The sequence below is a fragment of the Narcine bancroftii genome, chromosome 5 (genome assembly GCF_036971445.1).
Source record: "Narcine bancroftii isolate sNarBan1 chromosome 5, sNarBan1.hap1, whole genome shotgun sequence".
Taxonomy (NCBI): Eukaryota; Metazoa; Chordata; class Chondrichthyes; order Torpediniformes; family Narcinidae; genus Narcine; species Narcine bancroftii.
Genome location: NC_091473.1, coordinates 215,873,117 through 215,898,158, shown reverse-complemented (window position 1 = coordinate 215,898,158; position 25,042 = coordinate 215,873,117). Strand labels below are relative to the sequence as shown.

Below are 25,042 nucleotides of genomic sequence, written 5' to 3'. Positions count from 1 at the left end.
CCATAGGGAGTAAAGGTATATGGCCGACATTGCTACGAGACCTGCTGAGTAACTCCAGCAATTCTGTGTTTTCACGATCTCTCATTGGTTTGTAAACCTTGATCAATTCGCCCCTCATTCTCCAACGTTCCAAGGAATAAAGTATGAAGCCTGTAAGCCTCATCCTGGGAACCTCCTTGTAAATCTTCTCTGCAACCTTTCATTCCTATTGTTTCAAGATTCCTTTATTGTCAGAACAAGAGCAGGGATATAATGTTGAGTCTTTATAAAGGACTGATGAGACATCCTGACAAGAGTATTGTGAGCAGTTTTCGGCTCCTCATTTAAGAAAAGATGTGCTGAAGTTGGAGAGAGTTTGAAGGAGGTTCACTTGGATGATTCCAGGAACAAAAGGAGTGTATGACAGCTTTTCTATTCATTGGAATTTAGGAAAATAGAGTTGGGGGGGGGGGGGGGCGGGGGATCTCATTGAAACATTTTGAATATTGAAAGGCGTGGACAGAGCAGATGTAGAAAGGTTGTTTATCATGGTGGGACAAGAGAGCACAACTTCAGGATTGAAGGATGTCCACTTGGAAGAGAGATGTGTAAGAATTCCTTCAGCCAGAGGGTGGTAAATCTGTGGAATATGTTGCCACAGGTGGTTGTGGAGGCCAGATCATTAGGTGTACATATGGCAGAGATTGATAGATTTTTGATTAGCCAGGGTATCAAAAGTTATGAGGAGCAGACTACGCAGTGGGGCTGAGTGGGAAAATGGATCACCTTATGATTAAATGATGGGGGAGACTTGGGGGTGGATGTACAACCTATTTCTGCTCTTATGTCTTATAACACAAAATAGTCTTCTACCTACCTTAGGGAGACAAAGAGTTAGTGTTGCTCGGCACCCCTTATAATTTGAGAGAAAGGGAAGCAAAGGATAGTCCTTCCAGAGTCACAGAGTGTCCGTTGATTTGCCTCCAGTAGTCCCACAGCCTCTGCAGCCCCACAAAGTCCTGTTCAATCCATTGGCAACCTGAGCTCCAGACCTCAACCTTCAACATGATCTGGATACTTTCAGCACCTGAGGCCCTTCAGGAGTCCTTCCTTCCTGCCATCAGCACCCTTGATCTGATACCTGGTTCCTGTGAGCCTCCAGCAGCCTGCAGCCGCGTGGGTCTCTCAGCTACTGAGTTCTTTGCTGGTACGCCACCATGGCCACTGTCCTGTAGGATCACCTCCTCTGCTTCTCCTTTTCAACAGTGGTGGTGGGGGGAGGGGTGAGAAATGCTCTCCTCATTTCTGATGCCCTGCTTTCCGGAGCCTGCAACCCCTTGTGGCCGCTGCCAAGCACAGGCACCTTGGGTGCAGACCCAAGGTTGCAGGATTTTAGTTAGAAAAACATCATGGGCTCAATAACAGAATGTTTCACGTCTGTATGGTGCCACTGGCATTATGACTAAGTGGCTCTTCCTGGTCCACACCAGCAGCAGGTCTGCCATTTATCAATGATACCTTTCTTGTAGTTAAATGACCAAAACAATGTCAGAATTCTACGCGCTGATCCATGCTCAAAGCTCGTCCACCTTTCCAACAATACTCCTTGCATTGAAATTGGCGCAATTCAGAACATGATTCCCACCACCCACAACTTTTTGATTCCTGTCTTTGCCTGTAGGTTTAACAGCAGCTCTTTCCACAGCCACTCCACTGTCTGCTCTGGTTCCCATCCCATTACATCACCAATTTAAACTCATGGGAGCAGAATAAGCAAACCTCCACCCAACAGTTCAGAAGCAGACCATCCCGCCAGTACAGACCCCACGCTCCCTGTTCCAGTCTGCAAGACTGCTGAGCAACGGAGCATTTCCACACACCTCACTGGTTTCCAACCTCAACCTTTATGCTACATCTGGGACATGAGATACCAGGTCACACTTGGGAGCTCAGGGATGGCAGAAGAATGGTGAGGGGGCTCCACTGGAGGAGGAGCAGGGAGAGTGCGAAGGATGGTCAGGGAGGTTCGTGCTGAAGGAAAAGACAGTGAGGGGGGGGCGCCGCACTGGGCGAGGGGCAGTGAGGGGGCGCCGCACTGGGCGAGGGGCAGTGAGGGGGCGCCGCACTGGGCGAGGGGCAGTGAGGGGGCGCCGCACTGGGCGAGGGGCAGTGAGGGGGCGCCGCACTGGGTGAGGGGCAGTGAGGGGGCGCCGCACTGGGCGAGGGGCAGTGAGGGGGCGCCGCACTGGGCGAGGGGCAGTGAGGGGGCGCCGCACTGGGCGAGGGGCAGTGAGGGGGCGCCGCACTGGGCGAGGGGCAGTGAGGGGGCGCCGCACTGGGCGAGGGGCAGTGAGGGGGCACCGCACTGGGCGAGGGGCAGTGAGGGAGCTCTGACCTGTGGGAGAGGGAGTGCGGGAGCTCTGACCTGTGGGAGAGGCAGTGCGGGAGCTCTGCACTGTGGGAGAGGCAGTGGGGGACCTCTGCACTGTGGGAGAGGCAGTGGGGGACCTCTGCACTGTGGGAGAGGCAGTGGGGGACCTCTGCACTGTGGGAGAGGCAGTGGGGGACCTCTGCAGTGTGGGAGAGGCAGTGGGGGACCTCTGCACTGTGGGAGAGGCAGTGGGGGACCTCTGCACTGTGGGAGAGGCAGTGGGGGACCTCTGCAGTGTGGGAGAGGCAGTGGGGGAGCTCTGCACTGTGGGAGAGGCAGTGGGGGAGGTGGGGGAGGTCCACACTGGGAGAGTGGGAGTGCGGGAGCTCCGTGATGAGGGTGGGTCAGTGGAGGAGTTGCCAATGGCATCATTACCTTCGGGTTTGCTGCTGCACGAGTAAGGTGGAGGGCGGCAGCAAGGCCACTAATTCCAGCTCCAATGACAATCACTGTCTGCGGCATCAGGGCTGAAACACAAAGAGGGATAAGGACTATGGGGATATGCAGGATGAGAGATTGGGGAGGAGGGTGGGGGTGGGGGGTGAGGGGAGAGGAAGAGAGAAGTGGTGAGAGAGAGAGAGGGGTGAGAGAGAGAGAGAGGGGGGGATGAGAGAGAGAGGGGGTTAAGGGGGTTGAGAGAGAGAGAGAGTGAGGGGGGGATGAGAGAGAGAGGGGTTGAGAGTGAGAGGGGGTGAGAGAGAGAGAGGGGGGGTGAGAGAGAGAGGGGGTTAAGGGGGGTTGAGAGAGAGAGAGGGATGAGAGAGAGAGGGGGTTAAGGGGGGGTTGAGAGAGAGAGAGAGAGGGGGGGATGAGAGAGAGATGGGGTTGAGAGTGAGAGGAGGGTGAGAGAGAGAGAGGGGGGTGAGAGAGAGGGGGTTAAGGGGGGTTGAGAGAGAGAGAGGGATGAGAGAGAGAGGGGTTGAGAGTGATAGGGGGTGAGAGAGAGAGAGGGGGGTTGAGAGAGAGGGGGTGAGAGAGAGAGGGGGGGTGAGAGAGAGGGGGGGATGAGAGAGAGGGGGGGATGAGAGAGAGGGGGGGATGAGAGAGAGGGGGTAAGGGGGGTTGAGAGAGAGAGAGAGAGGGGGATGACAGAGAGAGGGGTTGAGAGAGGGGGTGAGAGAGAGAGGGGGGTGAGAGAGAGAGGGGGTTAAGGGGGGTTGAGAGAGAGAGAGGGATGAGAGAGAGAGAGGGATGAGAGAGAGAGGGGGTTGAGAGTGAGAGGGGGTGAGAGAGAGAGAGGGGGGGTGAGAGAGAGAGGGGTGAGAGAGAGAGAGGGGGGGTGAGAGAGAGAGGGGGTGAGAGAGAGAGGGGGTGAGAGAGAGAGGGGGTGAGAGAGAGAGGGGGTGAGAGAGAGAGGGGGTGAGAGAGAGAGGGGGTGAGAGAGAGAGGGGGTGAGAGAGAGAGGGGGGTGAGAGAGAGAGGGGGTGAGAGAGAGAGGGGTGAGAGAGAGAGGGGGTGAGAGAGAGAGGGGGTGAGAGAGAGAGGGGGTGAGAGAGAGAGGGGGTGTGAGAGAGAGAGGGGGTGAGAGAGAGAGAGGGGGTGAGAGAGAGAGGGGGTGAGAGAGAGAGGGGGGTGAGAGAGAGAGGGGGTGAGAGAGAGAGGGGTGAGAGAGAGAGGGGGTGAGAGAGAGAGGGGGTGAAGAGAGAGAGGGGGTGAGAGAGAGAGGGGGTGAGAGAGAGAGGGGGTGAGAGAGAGGGGTCAAGAGAGAGAAGGGTCGAGGGAGAAAAGTAGAGAGAAGGGGGCAGAGAGTGAGTGATCGAGGATAGAGAGACAGAGGGTGATGGTGGGAGAGAAGTTGAGTGGATGACAGAGAGATGGTGTCAGAGAGAGGGTAACAGAGAGAGTGAGAGAGCGGAGAGTGTGGGGAACAAGGATGAGAGACAACCAGATGAATGAACTTGCCTTCCGTGCTGCAGCCTCAGTACTTGTGTTCAATTTCCTGCTCCTTGTCTGTTTATCAGGGTGACACAGTGAGTGACTATCTGAAACGTTTGTGCAGTGCCTCAATCTGATGCCTCCTCCCGTACCTTCCACAGTTTGAATGCTGAATGGCCTGTTGGTGGGTCACAGGTTTGAAGGATTTCTGTTCATCTGTCATTAAGGCAATGAATCCCAGACCCCACCCTCTGGTGATTGTCCCTCACCCCTCCAACCTCACCCTCTCCTATCCCTCTTCTCAGCAACAACATTTCAGATCCCCACCCTCTCCATGTCTTTTGGAGGGAGGTGATGACTAGGACTCTCTGCAGTCTAACTGGTTCCAGCCCACTGTCCTCCTCCCTGACTCTACACTTGACCTGTGTGTGGCAAAATGGAGCATCCCGTCCTTCCCCCCCCACCCCTGTACCAAGCTGGCCTGCATCTGTAGCTGTGTCTCTGCCTCTATATGAAGTTACCACGAGGCCGGTGACCTTGGACTCTGTGACTGATGGGGTGGGGGAGATGGCAGGCTCAGAGCTGATCTGTTCTCCTTGTTATCTTCTCCAAACACACTGCAGCTTCCCAGGTGGAGTCAAAGCAGGGGTCTGCCCTGGATCTGAGCTACACCCCAGCATAGCAGAATGCACTGGGAGCTCACAGCAAGCTGGAAATTGTTCATTGACTTCATCTTGCTGTTCATCATGATCATACATGGTCTTTGCCCTCAGACAGCTCCAAGAAAAATGCAGAGAACAAAACAAAGGACTCTACATCACCTTTGTTGACCTCACCAAAGCCTTCGACACTGTGAGCAGGAAAGGACTTTGGCAAATACTAGAGCGCATCGGATGTCCCCCAAAGTTCCTCAACATGATTATCCAACTGCACGAAAACCAACAAGGTCGGGTCAGATACAGCAATGAGCTCTCTGAACCCTTCTCCATTAACAATGGCGTGAAGCAAGGCTGTGTTCTCGCACCAACCCTCTTTTCAATCTTCTTCAGCATGATGCTGAACCAAGCCATGAAAGACCCCAACAATGAAGACGCTGTTTACATCCGGTACCGCACGGATGGCAGTCTCTTCAATCTGAGGCACCTGCAAGCTCACACCAAGACACAAGAGAAACTTGTCCGTGAACTACTCTTTGCAGACGATGCCGCTTTCGTTGCCCATTCAGAGCCAGCTCTTCAGCGCTTGACGTCCTGCTTTGCGGAAACTGCCAAAATGTTTGGCCTGGAAGTCAGCCTGAAGAAAACTGAGGTCCTCCATCAGCCAGCTCCCCACCATGATTACCAGCCCCCCCACATCTCCATCGGGCACACAAAACTCAAAACGGTCAACCAGTTTACCTATCTCGGCTGCACCATTTCATCAGATGCAAGGATCGACAATGAGATAGACAACAGACTCGCCAAGCCAAATAGCGCCTTTGGAAGACTACACAAAAGAGTCTGGAAAAACAACCAACTGAAAAACCTCACAAAGATAAGCGTATACAGAGCCGTTGTCATACCCACACTCCTGTTCGGCTCCGAATCATGGGTCCTCTACCGGCACCACCTACGGCTCCTAGAACGCTTCCACCAGCGTTGTCTCCGCTCCATCCTCAACATCCATTGGAGCGCCTACATCCCTAACGTCGAAGTACTCGAGATGGCAGAGGTCGACAGCATCGAGTCCACGCTGCTGAAGATCCAGCTGCACTGGATGGGTCACATCTCCAGAATGGAGGACCATCGCCTTCCCAAGATCGTGTTATATGGCGAGCTCTCCACTGGCCACCGTGACAGAGGTGCACCAAAGAAAAGGTACAAGGACTGCCTAAAGAAATCTCTTGGTGCCTGCCACATTGACCACCGCCAGTGGGCTGATAACGCCTCAAACCGTGCATCTTGGCGCCTCACAGTTTGGCGGGCAGCAACCTCCTTTGAAGAAGACCGCAGAGCCTACCTCACTGACAAAAGGCAAAGGAGGAAAAACCCAACACCCATCCCCAACCAACCAATTTTCCCCTGCAACCGCTGCAATCGTGTCTGCCTGTCCCGCATCGGACTTGTCAGCCACAAACGAGCCTGCAGCTGACGTGGACTTTTTACCCCCTCCATAAATCTTCGTCCGTGAAGCCAAGCCAAAGAAGAAGACTCTAGCAGCTGGTGGATAAAATGTCCTTGCTTCCCCCCTCTGTAACTCTCAAGTCCTATCACACTGAGCATGAGCGCACCTCAGGGCTGGGCGCTCAGCCTGCCACTGTGCCCGCTGCTGACACAACTGCACTGTCAAATTCAGTTCTAACTGAATCATCAAGTGGGAAGATGATAAAAACTGTAGTTGGCCTCGTCGGTAACAAAGAGGAGTCGACTTAGAGCAGGGGTGGCCAGACCACGGCTTGCAAGCCACATGCAGCTCTTCGACCTTTAAGATGCGGCACGCTGCCGGTCTCTCCCCCTCGCCCGCCCGACTCGCGTCTTAATTTGCCTGATATTTGTAGCATTGGATTTTAATCATAAAGAAATTATTATACAGAGCGGTCACTGCAAAATCAGTTGACGCTTGCGAGTGGATTCGCAAATCCAAATGGAGAGGGGAGATGTGGTTGTCCGACAAGGGATAAAGGGCAACTCAGGAGGGGAAGGGGAGACTGGGGATAAAGAAGATAGAAATAGGAGAATAAGGAAAATGTTGGATGTTGTAGGAATGTTGTCTGGTAAAGGGTTGAAAATAAGAAAACAGAAATGGAAAAGGAGGAAAGGTAATGATGGAAAAACGGAAAGAGAAGATAAACAAAATATAAAATGGCTACGCTGAACTATATGACTTTAAATATTAATGGAATACATAACCAAATTAAAAGGAAGAAACTACTAAATTTACTGAAAAAGGAAAAAATAGATATAGCATTTGTCCAAGAAACACACTTAACTGAATTGGAGCACAAGAAATTAAAGAGAGATTGGGTAGGACATGTAACAGCAGCATCGTATAATTCAAAAGCAAGAGGAGTGGCTATATTAATTAGCAAAAATGTGCCATTTAAAATAGAAGAGGAAATAATAGATCCAGCAGGGAGATATGTTATGATAAAATGTCAGATATATTCAGAGCTTTGGAATCTACTTAATATATATTCACCTAACGAAGATGATCAAAAGTTTATGCAAGATATCTTTTTGAAGGTAGCTAATACGCAAGGGAACATACTAATAGGAGGGGATTTCAATCTGAATTTGGATCCAAATATGGATAAAACGGGGAAAAAAATTAACAGGAAGAACAAAGTAACCAAATTTATAATTAAATCAATGCAAGAAATGAAACTTGTGGACATATGGAGGAAACAAAACCCAAAAGAAAAGGAATACTCATACTACTCGACTAGACATAAAACATACTCAAGGATAGACCTATTCCTGTTATCAGCCCACATTCAAGGGAGAGTTAGGAAAACGGAATATAAAGCTAGACTATTATCGGACCACTCACCCCTGTTATTGGCAATAGAGCTAGAGGACATCCCTCCAAGAATGTATAGATGGAGATTAAACCCCATGCTACTTAAAAGACAGGATTTTAGAGAATTTATTGAAAAACAATTAAAAATGTACTTTGAAGTAAATACGGAATCAGTGGAAGATAAGTTTATACTATGGGACGCAATGAAAGCATTCATTAGAGGGCAAATAATAAGTTATGCAACCAAGATGAAGAAGGACTATAACCAGGAAACAGAGCAGTTGGAAAGGGAAATAATAAACATAGAAAAAAAATTAGCAATAAAGGAAGATACAACCAAAAGAAGAGAATTGGCGGATAAAAAAATAAAATATGAAACATTACAAACATATAAGGTGGAGAAGAATATAATGAAGACAAAACAGAAATATTATGAACTAGGTGAAAAAACACACAAAATCTTAGCATGGCAGCTTAAGACAGAGCAAACTAAGAAAATGGTATTGGCAACAAGGAAAAAAGACAAACAAATTACATATAATCCAAAAGAAATTAAGGAAAACTTCAGAGAATTCTATGAACAATTATACCGAACCGAAAACGAAGGGAAAGAAGGGAAAATAGATGAATTTTTGACTAAAATTGAACTACCAAAACTACAAATAGAGGAACAAAATAAATTAACAGAACCATTTGGAACAGTAGAAATACAAGAGATAATAAAAAAATTTACCAAATAATAAGACACCAGGAGAGGATGGACTCCCAATAGAATTCTACAAAACATTTAAAGACTTAATAATACCGCCCCTCCTGGATGTAATCAACCAGATTGATGAGACACAAAACTTACCAGATTCATGTAAAACAGCAATAATTACAGTGATACTAAAACAAGGGAAAGATCCACTCTCACCAGCGTCATATAGACCAATATCTCTGCTAAACACAGATTATAAGATAATAGCTAAACTATTAGCGAACAGATTAGCAGAACAGGTACCGAAAATGGTAAATTTAGACCAAACTGGATTTATCAAAAAAAGACGCACAACAGACAATATTTGTAAATTTATTAACTTAATTCATGCAGTAGAAGGAAATAAAGCACCCGCAGTAGCAGTTGCTTTAGACGCAGAGAAGGCCTTCGACAGAGTAGAATGGAATTACTTGTTCAAAGTATTGCAAAAATTCAGTTTACCGGAGAAGTATATTAATTGGATTAAAGCATTATATAAGGGACCGTTAGCGAAAGTGACAGTAAATGGACATGTATCAAAGCAATTTAACTTAAGCAGGTCAACGCGGCAGGGATGCCCACTATCACCATTATTGTTTGCGCTAGCTATAGAACCACTAGCAGAATCGATAAGAAGAGATAATAATATAAAAGGAATAAAAATAAAAGACAGGGAATATAAAATCAGTCTGTTTGCGGATGATGTGATAGTGTACTTAACAGAACCAGAACTATCAATAAAAGAACTATATAAGAAATTGAAGGAATATGGAGAAGTGTCGGGATACAAGATAAACGTAAATAAAAGTGAAGCAATGCCTATGAATAACGCGGATTTCTCAAAATTTAAGGAGGAATCCCCATTCAGATGGCAAACGCAGGCAATAAGATACCTAGGTGTGCAAATAAACAAAAATCTAGGCCAATTATATAAACTCAATTACAATCCACTAATGAAAAAATTACAGGACGATTTAGAGCATTGGAAAGAGCTACCACTAACACTGATAGAAAGGATAAACTGTATTAAAATGAACATTTTTCCAAGGATACTATACTTATTTCAGGCATTGCCAATACAACTGACAGAAAAATTCTTCAAAGAGTTAAAGAAAATAATAAGGAGATTTTTATGGAGAGGGGGGAAACCGAGGATAGCACTAGATAAATTAACAGAATGGTATAAACAAGGAGGCTTACAATTGCCAAACTTCAAAAATTATTATAGAGCCGCACAATTAAGGTACCTATCAGATTTTTATCAAACAAGGGAAAAACCAGACTGGACGAGACTAGAATTAGATAAAATAGGGGAAAAGATACCTGAACACATATTATATAAATGGGACGAAAAATTGGTACAACATAGAACTTCTCCAGTATTACACCATCTCCTCAATATATGGAAGAAGATTCATGTAGAAAGAAATAAAATAAATTACCAAATACCAAAACTAATATTGACGCAAAATAAGCTACTCCCTTTTACAATAGACAACCTTGCCTTTAGAAAATGGGAAAAAAAAGGGATTAAAAGAATAGAAAATTGTTTTTCAGGAAGTAGATTCTTATCCTTTGAACAAATGAGAGATAAGTACAATATAACTGGAGATACAGCGCTGGCATATTACCAACTGAGATCCTACCTGAAAGATAAATTAGGAAGCAACTTGAGTTTACCAGAGGGAAGTAACCTTGAATATGTGATTACAGATACAATGTTAATCAAAAGATTTATAAAAAATATGTATATTAAACTGCAAGAAAAGGAGAATGAGGAAACAAATGGTAAAACTAAACAAAAATGGGAACAAGATTTAAATATAAAGATAAAAAAGGAAACATGGGAGAAGTTATGCTCTGGAACGATGAGAAATACAATAAATACGAGGCTGCGTATGATACAATATAATTGGTTACACAGACTATACATTACACCGCAAAAGTTAAATAAATGGGACCCAACAGTATCTGATAGATGTTTTCGATGTAAAAAAGAAAGGGGAACAACAATTCATGCAATCTGGACATGTGAGAGAGTAGAAAAATTTTGGGATGATCTCAATCAGATATTAAATAAAATAACAGAAAACAATATACCAAAGAATCCAGAGATCTTTCTCCTAAGTAACATAAAAAATAAAGAATTTGGAATTGACTTGGAAGATGCACAAAAAAGATTTGTCAAGATAGCCCTAGCCGTAGCAAAAAAATGTATTATGTCAACCTGGAAAATGGAAGATAATTTGAAAATACAACAATGGTATATAGAAATGAATAAATGTATTCCATTAGAAAAAATAACATATAGTTTAAGAAATAATATTGAAATATTCGAACAAGTATGGGAGCCTTACATTAAATACAATAGCGAAAACCTACCGGGAACAAACATTACCTAAGTTGATGGAAGGAGAAGAAAAGAAAAGAATGGACTAAGTAGAATTTCTGGTGTATTTTTGTTGAATGACAACATTGTCTAACTGAATTAATGCAACCTAGATTGTATACCTAAAATGGATGAGAGGGGGGGGGGTGGGGGGGTGGCTTGGGAGGAGGGAGGGGGGAGGGAGAAAAAGTCACTGTAAATGTGTGGAAAAGAAAAAGTGTACATCATGGCTATTGTGATTTATGGTGTGAAAAATAAAAAATTTAAAAAAAAAAAAAGAAATTATTATACTAAGACTAATTTTGTAAGGTGGAAATCTGATTAAAATATCTCTCATTTTTTTGGTTTACTTTTTTTACATATTTGTGTCTTTGTTATTACTGAAACTGATACAAATTAACAGTTTAAAAACTGCAAGCAGGAATAAATATTATTGCATTTAACATGCATTTTTAAACATTGTTGTTACAAAATGTGCATGTAACAATAAAAACGTATGTGTGAATTTTGTTCTTGTCCTGCAACTCTCAAGCATCTGAGCTTTATCGTTTGTGGCTCTTACAATAAGCAAGTTTGGCCACCCCTGACTTAGAGAGAGGAGGTTGGGCAGCTCATCATATTTGAAAGAAGAACAATCTGAGTCTCAAAGTGGACAAGACAAAGGACTTCAGCTGGATGAAGGTCAACCACTCCCATTACACATCATGGAGAGAGTGGGGAGCAAAATGTTTTTTTGGGATGCATATACTTATATCCTGGACCCACATTTCCTCATTTGACAGGATGGCACAACAGCATATACACTTCCTCAGGAGGCTGAGGAGGCAAGGCTGCTGGGTCCCATCTGGACAGCATTTTACAGGAGCACATTTGAGACTGTCTGGTTGCATCATTGCATGGTACGGTACCTGCAAAGCATCGGACTGGAACTCAATACAGAGGATATTCAAAACGGCCAAAAAGATCACTGAGTCTCCCTTTCCTCAATTGATGACATTCACTGGGAGCGTTTCTTAAATAGGGTTCAAAGATTTATTGAGGTCCCTTTCCTACATGAAGACAGTATCTTTGACCCACTACCATCAGGAAGGAAGTACAGGAGCATTAAAGCAATAAAATCAGGGCTGCCAGGCTGGGAGATTGATGAATGGTATCCTATAGCCGAGTAAATAATTCCAAAATATATATTTATATGGGTTTTTTTCTATTTTGTCTTTATGTACATGTGATTATTATGTGCTTTGTATTGTGTATGTACATGCGTACACCAAAGTCTTGAGAAACACTGTTCCGTCAGGTTGTATATATACTCCTGTACCCAGTCCCCTGGACAGGGTGGTGAAGAAGTTCAGCATGTCAAACACCTTCTTCACCACCCTGTCCATGTGTCACCACTTCTAAGTCTACATACCTGAACTCCTCCTCGTAGACTGTTAGGCTTCCCATTGACCCTCTGTGCCAGAGTTAGAGCCCCTTTTTTTGCTCACCTGATTTCCCCTTTGAGTGAATTACATACCCAACGCTCCTCTTAAGGATTCACTTGACCCCAGCTACCTAGACCTGATATGTATGACTGGACCCTCAATATTCCTCCTCATCCAGGGTTCTGCAGCCCTGCCAGCCTTACCTTCACTCTAACAGGAACACACTATCCCTGGGCTCCCCCTATCTCTCTTTGAAAGATGCAATACAAGTGCTGGAAAAACTCAGCAATCTATGGGAGGTAAGAGAGAAAAGTTTTCTCCTGCGACTGTCGATGGCCCTATGGGGGTGTGGGGGGGGGGGGTGTGGAGGGGACAACACTAGACTTCCTCTTGGGAAACGTGGCCCAGCTGAGCTGTCAATGGTTGGCACCAGTGAACACAACTCTGTTCAATTTGGTATCCGGCACCTATGGGGATTGATAGATGCCGGAAAAGTGAATTTTCCGGTTGCTTGTATTGTGTGATTGATGAACTAACAGCGAGGCGTGTCAAATTTAAACCCGTATTTCTATTTCTGTGATTTTCTTTTCGTGTTTGGTTTGCTATAGTTATGGAAGAAGATGGGACTGGTTCCCTGTGTTAAAATCCTAGTTGGGAAGCACAGTTAGCGCAACACCATCACAATGTCTGCAACCTGGGCTCAAATCCACCACTGTGTGTCAGGAGTTTGCACTCTCCTCGTGACCTGCGTGGGTTTCCTCCAGGTGCTCCAGTTTACTCCCAAGTTCGAAAGACATGTATGGGTTAGTGAGTTAATTGGTCACATAGCAAGGGTACTTTCAATGGCATCAGACATCAACTCTCAAAGGTTAATTGGGAGGTAAAGGGCACAGGTAAGTGGTGGGCTTTTAAAGTAAATTGAAAAAAAAGAAGTCTGTAGGGGCTGGGGCCAAGTGCCATGCACAAAAGTGCTAGAGAAACTTGTGCAGCATCCATAGGAAGTAAAGGGTAGTCAACGTTTTGGGCCTGAGCCCTTGTAAGGTATGAGGAATCCTAACAAAGGGCCCAGGCCCAGAACATTGGTTGCCCTTTACCTCCCATAGATTGCTGAGTTTCTCCAGCACTTGTATTGCATCTTTCAAAGAGAGATAGGGAGAACCCAAGGATAGTGTGTTCCTGTTAGAGTGAAGGTAAGGCTGGTAGGGCTGCAGAACCCTGGATGAGGAGGAATATTGAGGGTCCAGTCATACATATCAGGTCTAGGTAGCTGGGGTCAAGTGAATCCTTAAGAGGAGCGTTGGGTATGTAATTCACTCAAAGGGGAAATCAGGTGGGCAAAAAAAGGGGCTCTGACTCTGGCACAGAGGGTCAATGGGAAGCCTAACAGTCTACGAGGAGGGGTTCAGGTATGTAGACTTAGAAGTGGTGACACATGGACAGGGTGGTGAAGAAGGTGTTTGGCATGCTGAACTTCTTCACCACCCTGTCCAGGGGACTGGGTACAGGAGCAGACGTCGCGTTAAATCTGGACAAGACATTGGTGAGGCCACACATAGGGCTCCGTGTGCAGTTCTGGACACCCAGCTATTGGAAGGATGTCACCAATCAGGAAAGGGTGCAGAGATTTACTCGGATGCTGCCAGGACTGGAGGGGCTCGAGTCACAGGAAGTTGGAAAGACTGGGACTTCTCTCATTGGAGCGTGGGGATGGCTTCACAGAAGTTGATAAAATGATGAGACCAGAGATAAGGTGGATGATCACCTTTTCCCCAGGGTAAGGGAATCTAAAACTCGAGGGTAGAGGGTTAAAGTGAGAGGGGAAAGACTTAAAAGGAACCCGTGGAGCAGGTTTTCACCACACAGAAGGTGGTGGGTCTGTGGGACAGCCTGTCAGAGGAAGTGGTGGAGGTGGTCAGGTATGTGGATAGGAGAGGTTGGAGGGATATGAACTTGAGCTTGGAAATTGGAGATCGGCAGAGAGGGGGGCCGGAAATAGAGGGAGGGGAGCAAGTATCTTGTTTGCGAGAGGAAGGAGTGTGAAGGGGCATTGAGGAATCAGCTTTTTATTTACACAGAGAATGGTCCATACCTGGAATTCATTGCCAAGGGGAGGGAGGGAGGGAGACACAGAAAGAGGTGCGCAGCTTTGTCCCATAACCTGGTTTTTGGCCAATTTAATCCAAAATATTTCCATTACTCTTACTGCCTCCTGCCTCAGAGAGGGATACAACATTTGTTCTATGTCTTCTCCTCCTTGCTTAGTTAATAGTCTGTCTAAAAACCTCTTCCACGTATCTAATTGTACTGTCTCCTCTGGCAGTGAGTTCCAGATAACAACTGCATTCAGATTCCCTTCAAAGTCCTTCCTCAGAAGATCAAAAATTTATGCAAGATATCTTTTTGAAGATTGCAGATACGCAGGGGAATATACTGATAGGAGGGGACTTTAACCTTAATTTGGACTCAAAGATGGATAAAACTGGAAAAAAGTAGCAGAAAGAACAAAGTAACCAACTTTATGGTTAAATTGATGCAGGAAATGCAACTTTTGGATATATGGAGGAGACAACACCCAAAGGAGAAGAAATACTCATATTATTTGGGTAGACATAAAACATACTCAAGGATAGACCTGTTCCTGTTGTCAGCCCACATCCAAGGGAGAGTTAGGAAAACGGAATATAAAGCTAGATTGTTATCGGATCACTCACCCCTGTTGTTGGCAATCGAGTTGGAGGACATCCCACCGAGAACGTATAGATGGAGATTAAACTCCATGCTACTTAAAAGACAGGATTTTAGAGAATCAATTAAGCGACAAATTAAAATGTACTTTGAAATAAATACGGAATCAATGAAAGATAAGTTTATACTATGGGATGCAATGAAAGCGTTCATCAGAGGGCAGATAATAAGTTATGTAACTAAGATGAAGAAGGACTACAATCGGGAAATAGAACAGTTGGAAAGGGAAATAGCAAGTACAGAAAAAGAATTAGCAATAAAGGAAGATACAACAAAAAGAAGAGAATTGGCGGAAAAAAAATAAAATATGAAACACTACAAACATATAAGGTGGAGAAGAACATAAAAAAAGAGAACACAGAAGTATTATGAGCTAGGAGAAAAAATGCACAAAATACTAGCTTGGCAGCTTAAGACAGAACAAACTAAAAGAATGGTATTGGCATCAAGGAAAAAGGACAATCAAATTACATATAACCCAACGGAGATCAACAAAAACTTCAGGGAATTCTACGAGCAACTATATTGAACTGAGAATGAAGGGAAAGAAGACAAAATAGATGAATTTCTAGCTAAAATTGAACTAAAGAAGAGGAGCAAAATAAATTAATAAAACCATATGAAATAGAGAAAATACAGGATATATTAAAAAAACTACTGAACAATAAAACACCGGGAGAGGATGGACTCCCAATAGAATTCTACAAAACATTTAAAGACTTATTAATTCCTCCTCTCCTGGAAGTAATGAACCAGATTGAAGAAACACAAAACATGCCAGATTCATGCAAAACAGCAATAATTACAGTAATACCAAAGATGGGGAAAGATCCACTAACATCAGCATCATATAGACCAATATCTCTACTTAACACAGATTATAAGATAATAGCTAAACTATTAGCAAACAGATTGGCCGACTGTGTACCAAAAATAGTAAAACTAGATCAAACTGGATTTATTAAGAAAAGATGAACAACGGACAATATCTGTAAGTTAATTAACTTAATCCATGCTGTACAAGGAAACAAGAAGCCAACAGTGGCGGTTGCTTTTGACGCAGAGAAAGCCTTTGACAGAGTAGAATGGAATTATTTATTCAAAGTACTACAGAGGTTCAACCTACCAGAGAAATATATTAATTGGATTAAAGCATTATATAAGGGACCATTGGTGAAGGTGACAGTAAATGTATATATATCAGACCAATTTAAATTAAGCAGATCAACTAGGCAGGGATGTCCACTATCTCCCTCACTGTTCGCGTTAGCTATAGAACCACTGGCAGAACTGATAAGAACAGAAAATAAAATAAGAGGGATAAAAATAAAAGAGAAGGAATATAAAATCAGTCTATTTGCAGATGACATCATAGTATACTTAACAGAACCAGAAATATCAATAAAAGAATTACATAAGAAATTGAAGGTATATGGAGAAGTATCGGGGTACAAAATCAACGCAAATAAAAGTGAAGCAATGCCAATGAATAATGTGGATTTCACAAAATTTAAGAAAGAATCACCATTTAAATGGCAACAACAAGCAATTCGATACCTAGGTGTACAACTGGATAATAATCTAGGCCATCTATACAAACTAAATTATCAGCCATTAATGAAGAAATTACAAGACGACTTAGAGCATTGGAAAGACTTACCACTAACACTGATAAGAAGGGTAAATTGTATTAAAATGAATATCTTCCCAAGGATACAATACCTATTTCAATCATTACCAATTCACCTAACAGAGAAATTCTTCAAGGAGCAAAAGAAAATAAGAAGGAAATTCTTATGGAAAGGGGGGGGGGGGGGGGGGAAACCGAGGATAGCACTAGATAAATTAACAGAATGGTATAAACAAGGAGGCTTACAACTGCCAAACTTTAAAAATTATTATAGAGCAGCACAATTAAGATACCCATCAGATTTTTATCAAACAAGGGAAAAACCAGTTGGACCAGATTAGAGCTAGATAAAATAGGGGAGAAGGTACCTGAGCATATACTATATAAGTGGGATGAAAAGCTGGTGCAACATAGGAATTCACCAGTACTGGACCATCTGCTCAACATTTGGAAGAAGATTCACGTAGAAAGGAATAAAACAAATTATCAACTACCAAAATTAATATTGACACAAAATCAACTAATCCCTTTCACAATAGATAATTTTTCCTTTAGAGAATGGGAGAGAAAAGGGATCAAAAGGATAGAAAATTGTTTTTCAGGAAATAAATTATTATCTTTTGAACAAATGAAGGACAAATGTGGTATAACTCATAGTACAATGTTTGCATACCATCAACTGAAAACCTACTTGAAGGACAAATTGGGAAGCAGTCTGAGGTTACCAGAAGGAAGCAATTTTGAATATGTGATTACAGACACGATGATAATTAAAAGATTTATAACAAACATGTACATCAAACTGCAAGAGAAAGAGAATGAGAAAACAAGCTGTAAACCTAAACAAAAATGGGAACAAGATCTAAACATAAAGAATGAAACATGGGAAAAGCTATGCTCCAGAACTATGAGAAATACAATAAACACGAGGTTATGCATGATACAATATAATTGGTTACACAGGCTATACATCACACCCCAAAAGTTAAATAAATGGGACCCAACAGTATCAGACAGGTGTTTTCGCTGTAAGAAGGAAACGGGAACAACAGTACATGCAATTTGGGCATGTGAGAAAGTGGAAAAGTTTTGGGAAGATCTAAACCAGGTGTTAAATAAAATCACAAAAAGCAACATACCAAAAAATCCAGAGATCTTTCTTCTAAGTAATATAAGAAGTAAAGAACTTGGACTCGATTTGGATAGAGCACAAAAAAGATTTATTATGATAGCCTTAGCTGTAGCAAAAAAATGTATTATGACAACCTGAAAATTAGAAGATAGCCTGAGAATCCAGCAATGGTACATAGAAATGAATAGATGTATTCCATTGGAAAAAAAATAACATATAATTTAAGAAATAATATCACAGTATTCAAACAAATTTGGGAACTGTACATGGAACACAATAGAGAAGTCCTACCGCGGACCTCCACTGCCTAAAATGACAGAAGACGAAATGAACTGACCCAGTATGTAAAAGTAGAAGACACAAATTTCTTGCTTATTTTCATTGTGTGATGACATTGTTTAATGGGTTTAATGTATCATATAGGTTGAACATTGAGTGAGTGGGAAGGAGGGGATGAAGGAGGGAGGGAAGGGAGGGGGGAAAAATGACACTGTGTATATCCAAGAGGGAAATGTCTGTGTGTATTTTGGTCAGTATGGTTCATAGTGTGAAAAATAAAAAATGTTTTTAAAAAAATTCCTTCCTCAGAGTCATAGAGCATGGAAACAGGCCCTTTGGCCTAATACATAAAGATACTGCTGGAGAAAGTCAGCAGGCCACATAGCAGCTATAGCAGTGTTTCTCAACCTTTTTTCTTTTCACTCATAGGATGCCATAGGTCAGGGGTGTCAAACTCAAATTCACGGAGGGCCAAAATTAAAAACTTGGACTAAGTCGAGGGCCGAACTAAATATTTATTGAAAATTTTCAACAACATCTGCATGTTTTCTCTTCTTTCAACATATGTAATGTTAAACTTTTTCTTATTAAAATAAATGTTTAATAGTAGTTTTGGATAAACTCTTTCCAGAAGCATTAACAAATGAGAAATAAAATATTCAATAAATAATATTTCTCTATAGAGGATTTGTCAAATGTTGCAAGTGTGCTGTCGAATAGTAAAATCTGAGGGCTATTGAGAATGTGGGAGAATAACATGATTCCTGAAACAATCAAATGGGTGACTGATTGTGGGCATGAACTCTAGCAGGGTTATTTGCCATGCCCTTTTTCCATCGGTACAGATATCCTTTGATTTACACACTTTTCAAGTTTTATGCCTAATGAGCTTGTATCCAGGTGCAGGACCATTTTTAACCAGGAATATATTTATCACTGTGACATGAAACTATTGGAAGATCATTTTATCCTGAGATTAAAGTTCATAATACTTACTCAGGCCTGTGTGCGGGAGGGCGGGGTTTGCAGGCGATCGGGTTGGACAACGACAGTGCGGGGGCATCGGCTCTCGCTGCAGGGCAGCATCTCGGCGGATCAGCAGCCCGCAGGTCGCAGGTCGGCCTGCGGCAGGGAGGGGGAGTGGGCAATGGTCCTGGTGAGGTCAGGCCTGAGCCCTCCGGTTCCAGGCGCTGGGAAGCGGCCTTGGCTTCCCCTGACACCGGCCAGGCCGCGCTGCGGTGGGGGGGCGGGCGGGGGGACACGACAGTGCGGGGGCATCTCAGCGGATCAGCGGCCCCGTCACCGTGAGTCGCGGGTCGGCCTGCGGCAGGGAGGGGGAGTGGGCAACGGTCCTGGCGAGGTCAGGCCCGAGGCCTCCGGTTCCGGGCGCTGGGAAGCGCCCGGAACCGGAGTCCATGGTGAGACCCTGCAACGTAAACAGAGGAGGTGGGGGTGATTAGCTGACTGACGCCAATGCATTCTGGGATTTATAGTATTAGCTGTGCATGCGCTATACTGGCGCGGCGGCCAGCGGGCCACCTCTAATACATTTTTGAAATGATCTTGCGGGCCAAATATAATTATATCGCGGGCCAAAGTTTGACATGTGTGCCATAGGTCCTCTGTGGTCAGTAAGGGATTACTTAAGGTGGTATGTGAGTGAAAAGAGAAAGGTTGAGAACCACTGATCTATAACTAGGGCAACTGTTTTGGGCCTGAGCACTTTGTCTAGGTATGAACAAAAGCAAACAGGCTGCTGAAAAAAAGGTGGGGGGTGGGGTCAAGGGGAGGAGCAGAGGCTAACAGGTGGAAGGGGAGAGGAGAAAAACTGGGATATGATGGAGGGAGAGGGTAGCTCTCTGAATGTGAAGGGAGCTGGAGGAGAGCGACGGACAGGGAAAGAGAGATACTGGGGGAAGAGGGAAATTGGAGGTCGATGTTAATGCCATCTGGCTGGAGTGCACCTTCAATTTGCGATGGACTTGGATTGGCAGTGCATGACACCACGAACAAATGTGTCCTTGCAGGAATGGGCATGAAATTGAAGTGGTTGGCCATTGGGAGATCCCCATTATTGCAGCAGGGAGGGCAAAGGTACACAACAAAGTGATCTCCAAATTACCTGATATAATTGAGGCAACATAGGGAGCAGCGGATGCATTAAATAACCCCTGCAGATTCACAGTTGAAAGGACTGTTTGGGGCCCTGAACAGCGGAGAGGGAGAAGATGTGAAAGCAAGTTTAGCATTTCTTGCAGTCACAGGGGTAGGTACCAAGGGGGCGATTGATGGGAAGAGAACTGTGGGTGAGGCGGTCCCTGCAGAAAGTGGGGAGGGCAAGACACTCAAATATGACACCCAAGACTCTTGAAAACTTCCAAAGGTGTACTGTGGAGAGCATTCTGGCTGATTGTATCACTGCCTGCTATGGAGGTGCCAACACTCAGGTCAAGTAAAAATTTCCAGAGGGTGTTAACTTGGCCTGTGACATCACAGGCACCAGACTTCATTCCAATAAGGACATCTATGAGAAAGTGTCTTAAGAAAGCAGCCTCAATTCTCAAGAATCCTCACCACATTGCTACCATAAGGAAAAAAGTACAGGAGCCTAAGGACTGACACAAGGACGGCTTCTTTCCCACTGCCATCAGATTCCTGAATCAAATCGTGACCTTTATATATCATTCATACCATGCATTGCACGGTAAGACAAGTGTTTCTCAAGGACTGCAGAGCAGATTTTCATAAATGTGAGTTAAAATATTAACACACATGCAATAAAAATCCAAGGCACCCTATCCACATATGTTCTGGGAACTCAGGAGCCTGATGGCTTGGGGAGGTGGGGAGGGGGGATTGTTGCCCAATCTGGATGCAATGGCCTGAGTGTTTCGGTACCTCCTGCCAGATGGCAGAATGGTTTACGTGATGGGTGTGTGGAGTCCTTCACAATGTTTATTGCTTTCCGCCTGCATCGTGTGTTGTAGACGTCCGCTGTGCTAGGAAGAGAGCCCTCAATGATCTTTTCCGCTGACTTCACGATCCTCTGCGGGGTCTTACAGTTCAAGGTGGTATAGCTTGCATTGAATGAACAATGGAACATGGGCACTACCTTACTTTTCCTTGCGCTATTTTTATTTACTTTGTAAGGTGGTTTATATGACTGTTTGCACTGTGATTCTGCCACAAAACAACGAATTTCGTGACATATTCACTGCAATAAATTCTGCATCCACCTCTGACCTTTGGCCTATGCCCCTTCCCTTGCTCCCTTTTTATTCAGGCGCCTGTCTATTATTGGTGATCCCTGACGAAGGACCCAGGGCCGAAACGTTGGTCAGCCTTCACTGGCCAGTATGATCTGTCGAGTTCCTGCAGCACCTCTGTGCACCACAGTCTCATCTATCCCACGACCACATCAGGAGGTGAGAGAACGGACGAAATGAAAGTTAATGAACTGCGCCGGCTCTCTTACCTCCGGCATCCCCGCCGAAATGCCGACTGCGCATGCTCAGTGTCGGAGGACCGGCTCCGGCCGTTCGGGCCTGTGGGAGGACCTGAAATTCGCCACCGCCGTCTCGCAGGACAGGAAGGCGCATGTGCATGGCATGAGGCACTCAACTCCTCCTCCCTCACCACTGCGTCTGTTGGGCATGCGCTGACGTCGGAGCAGGACGACCAAAAACGCATGCGCTCAAGTAGTTGCCCACAAGCCTTTGTGTCACCTGGCGCCCATCATCTCAGTCCCGTGCAAAGGCTGGCTGGTGACCTTCGGTGTCAGGTTTGGCAAATCCGGGGCGGAGAACACCCCATCGTCCTGTTGGGCTGGGCTCATGGCTGCCCCTCTCTCTCCACCACCCTCTCCCCACCTCCACCAGTTTTCCCTTCAGATCATCTCCACTCGAGACTTCAGCCGCTTCCCTCCAAATCTTCAAACCCCTGAAACATGGCATCTGTCAGATCCCCATCAGTGATGTATGTAGACCACAGCCAAGGGACAGCCGCCACAAGCCCACCACAAAAACAGGACCAAACCGAGCTCGAGTGGTTCCTTGGCAGGACACACAGTTGCTGGAGAAACTCAGCAGTTTCATGCAGCCTTCACGAAAAGTTTCAGGCCTGGACCTTTTGTTGGGAATGTGGAAAAACAGGAGGTGCCTGAATAAAAAGATTGGGGGAGAGGACAAAGGATGGGGCAGGGGTAGGAGTACAGGCTAACAGGTGGATTAATAGGTGTATATAATAAAATAATAAATAAAAGCTGTGATGGGAGAGTAGAACCATAGAACGTTATAACACAGAAACAGGCCCTTCTACCTGTGCCAAACTATTTATCGGCCTAGTCCTACTGACCTGCACCCAGTCCATAGCCCTCCATACCACTCCCATCCATGTACCTATCCAAATACTTTTTAAATGTTAAAATTGACCTTGCATTTACCACTTCACCTGGCACCTCATTCCACACTTCAGAAAGTTCCCCCTAAACCTTTCCCCTTTCACCCTTAACCCATATCCTCAGGTTTGTATCTTACCAACCCTCAGTCAAAAAAAATCCTATCTATATTTACTCTTTCTATACCTTTCAAAATTTTAAATACCTCTATTAAATATCCCCTCATTCTTCTACATTCCAGAGGAAAATGTCCTAACTTGTTTAACCTTTCCCTGTAACTCAGTTCTTGAAGTCCAGGCAACATCCCAGTAAATCTCTGCACCTTTTCAATCTTATTGATATCTTTCCTGTGGTTAGGTGACCAAAACTGCACACAATACTCCAAATTTGGTCTTACCAATGTCTTATACTTTACCATAGCATCCCAACTCCTATCATCGATGCTTTGATTTATGAAGGCCAATATACCAAAAGCTCTCTTTACAACTCTGCAACACCACTGTCAGGGATTTATGTATCTGTATTCCCATATCCCTCTGTTCTACTGCACTCCCCAGTGTTCTACAATTTACCATGTTATGTCCTTTCTTGGTTTGTCCTTCCACCCCTCACAGTTCTCTTCATTAAATTCCATCTGCCATTTATCAGCCCATTTTTCCAGCTGGTCCAGATCCCTCTGCAAGTTCTGAAAACCTTTCTCACGATCCATAACACCGACTATCTGTGTCATCTGCAAACCTACTGATGCAATTTACCATACTATCATCCAGATCAGTGATATATTTTAGACATACAGCATGGTGACAGGTCCATTTGGCCTGCAAGTCCATGCTGTACAATTGCACCCAATTAACCTACACCACTGGTATGTTTTGAAAGATGGGAGGAAACCAGAGCCCCCCAGGCTGGAGGAAAGAAGACGGGTCATGAAAGACAGAGACTGGAGGAAGGGGTTAATGCAGTGGTTCTCAACCTTTTTCTTTCCACTCACATATCACTTTTAAGTATTCCCCATGCCATAATTGCTCTGTGATTAGTAAGGGATTGCTTAAGGTGGTATGTGGGTGGAAAGAAAAAGGTTGAAAACCACTGTTTTAATTGTACCTAACTGATTCATTATGTGCAGTTCCATAACTCCAAAGGAATTGGGCTAATGACAATTTTTCTCAAGCAAATTATTTCAGTAACAGTTGAATCTAGAGCACTGATTCTCAATCTTCCCTTCCCATTCACATATCACCTTAAGCAATCCCTTACTAATTACAAAGCACCAATGGCATAGGGATTACTTAAAGTGGCATGTGAGTGGAAAGAAAAGGTTGAGAACCATTGGGTTAACCAAAACTGGAGGTTGATGTTAATGCCTTCTGGTTGTGGACTGCCCAGACAAAATAAGGTGTGGTCCCTCCAATTTGTAGGTATCCTTGGCTTGGCAGTGCAAGAGGCCATTGATATACATGTTGGTGTAGGAGTGGGGCAAGAAATTGAAATGGTTGGCCACTGGGAGATCCCCGGTATTTGCAAGGTACAGAGGAAAGGTGCTCAATTATCTCCCAGTCTGTGTCCGTTCTCCGTAATGTAGAGAAGGCCACAATGGGAGCACTGGATGCAGTTCATGACCTCTGCAGATTCACAAATGTTGCTTCACTTGGAAGGTCTGTTTGCAGCCCCAAATGGTGGTGAGGGTGGAGGTGTAGTCGCAAGTGTGGCACTTCCTATGGACACAGGGGTGATTAGTGGGAAGGGATAAGTGAACAAGCATGTCATGGAGGGAGTGGTCCCTGCGAAAGGTAAAGAGGGGAAGATGTGTCAGGAGGTGGGATCACATTGCAAGTGGTGGAAATTGCAGAGGATATGTTGAATGCAAAGGCTGGTAGGGTGGTTCACTTCTGTGAATCTGCAGGGATCGTTCAACCCATTTTCCAATGGAGCTCCCTCACCACCCCTCCCACAGAGTTCACTCCACCCCTCCCACAAAGCTCCCTTACCAACCTTATCCTTGCTCCCAGAGTTCAGTGCTCCCTTGGTGCTGTGTCATTCTTTTTGCATAGCCAGGGAGTGACAGATCTGACCCGTGCCTGGGAGTACCCATGCCTCAGGAGTGGGTGATGGGACAGTGTAGAGGGAGCTTCAATCTGGGTCTGACCTGTGCCCCGGGAGAGTGCGACAGCATAGCGTAGAAGGAGCTTCTCCCTGGGTCCCTGTGCCCCAGGAGTGTGTGACGGGACAGCGTAGAGGGAGCTTCCCCCTGGGTCTGACCCATTCCTCGGGAGTGTGCAAAAGGATGGCATAGAAGGAGCTTCCCCCTGGGTCTGACCCATGCCCCAGGAGTGTGTGATGGGACAGTGTAGAGGGAACTTCCCCCTCAGTCTGACCCGTGTCCCAGGAGTGTGTGACGGGACAGTGTAGAGGGAGCTTCCCCCTGGGTCTGACCCGTGCCTCGGGATTGTGCGACCAGGAAAAAGCGGGGGGGAGAGGGTGTAGAGGGAGCTTCACTTCGATTTAGAAAAGCAGAGACTAGGAAG

The 25,042-nt window shown here is 44.9% G+C and overlaps 1 protein-coding gene across 2 annotated transcripts in view; it reads right to left on the bottom strand.

Moving 5' to 3' along the window:
• The window catches only part of ppox (protoporphyrinogen oxidase), a 42,342-nt gene extending 20,598 nt beyond the window's left edge, over nt 1-21,744 (bottom strand). Inside the window, exons 1-3 of one of the 2 annotated variants that reach the window (XM_069941148.1) lie at nt 21,597-21,744; nt 4,313-4,463; nt 2,786-2,877 (exon numbers count right to left, since the gene is read on the bottom strand). In XM_069941148.1, coding sequence (XP_069797249.1) covers nt 2,786-2,872 — 87 coding nt within the window. In that variant the 5' untranslated portion in view covers nt 2,873-2,877; nt 4,313-4,463; nt 21,597-21,744. The remainder of the gene's footprint in view (nt 1-2,785; nt 2,878-4,312; nt 4,464-21,596) is intronic. The other variant, XM_069941147.1, reaches the window with a different exon arrangement.
• Between the last annotated feature and the right edge of the window lie 3,298 nt (nt 21,745-25,042).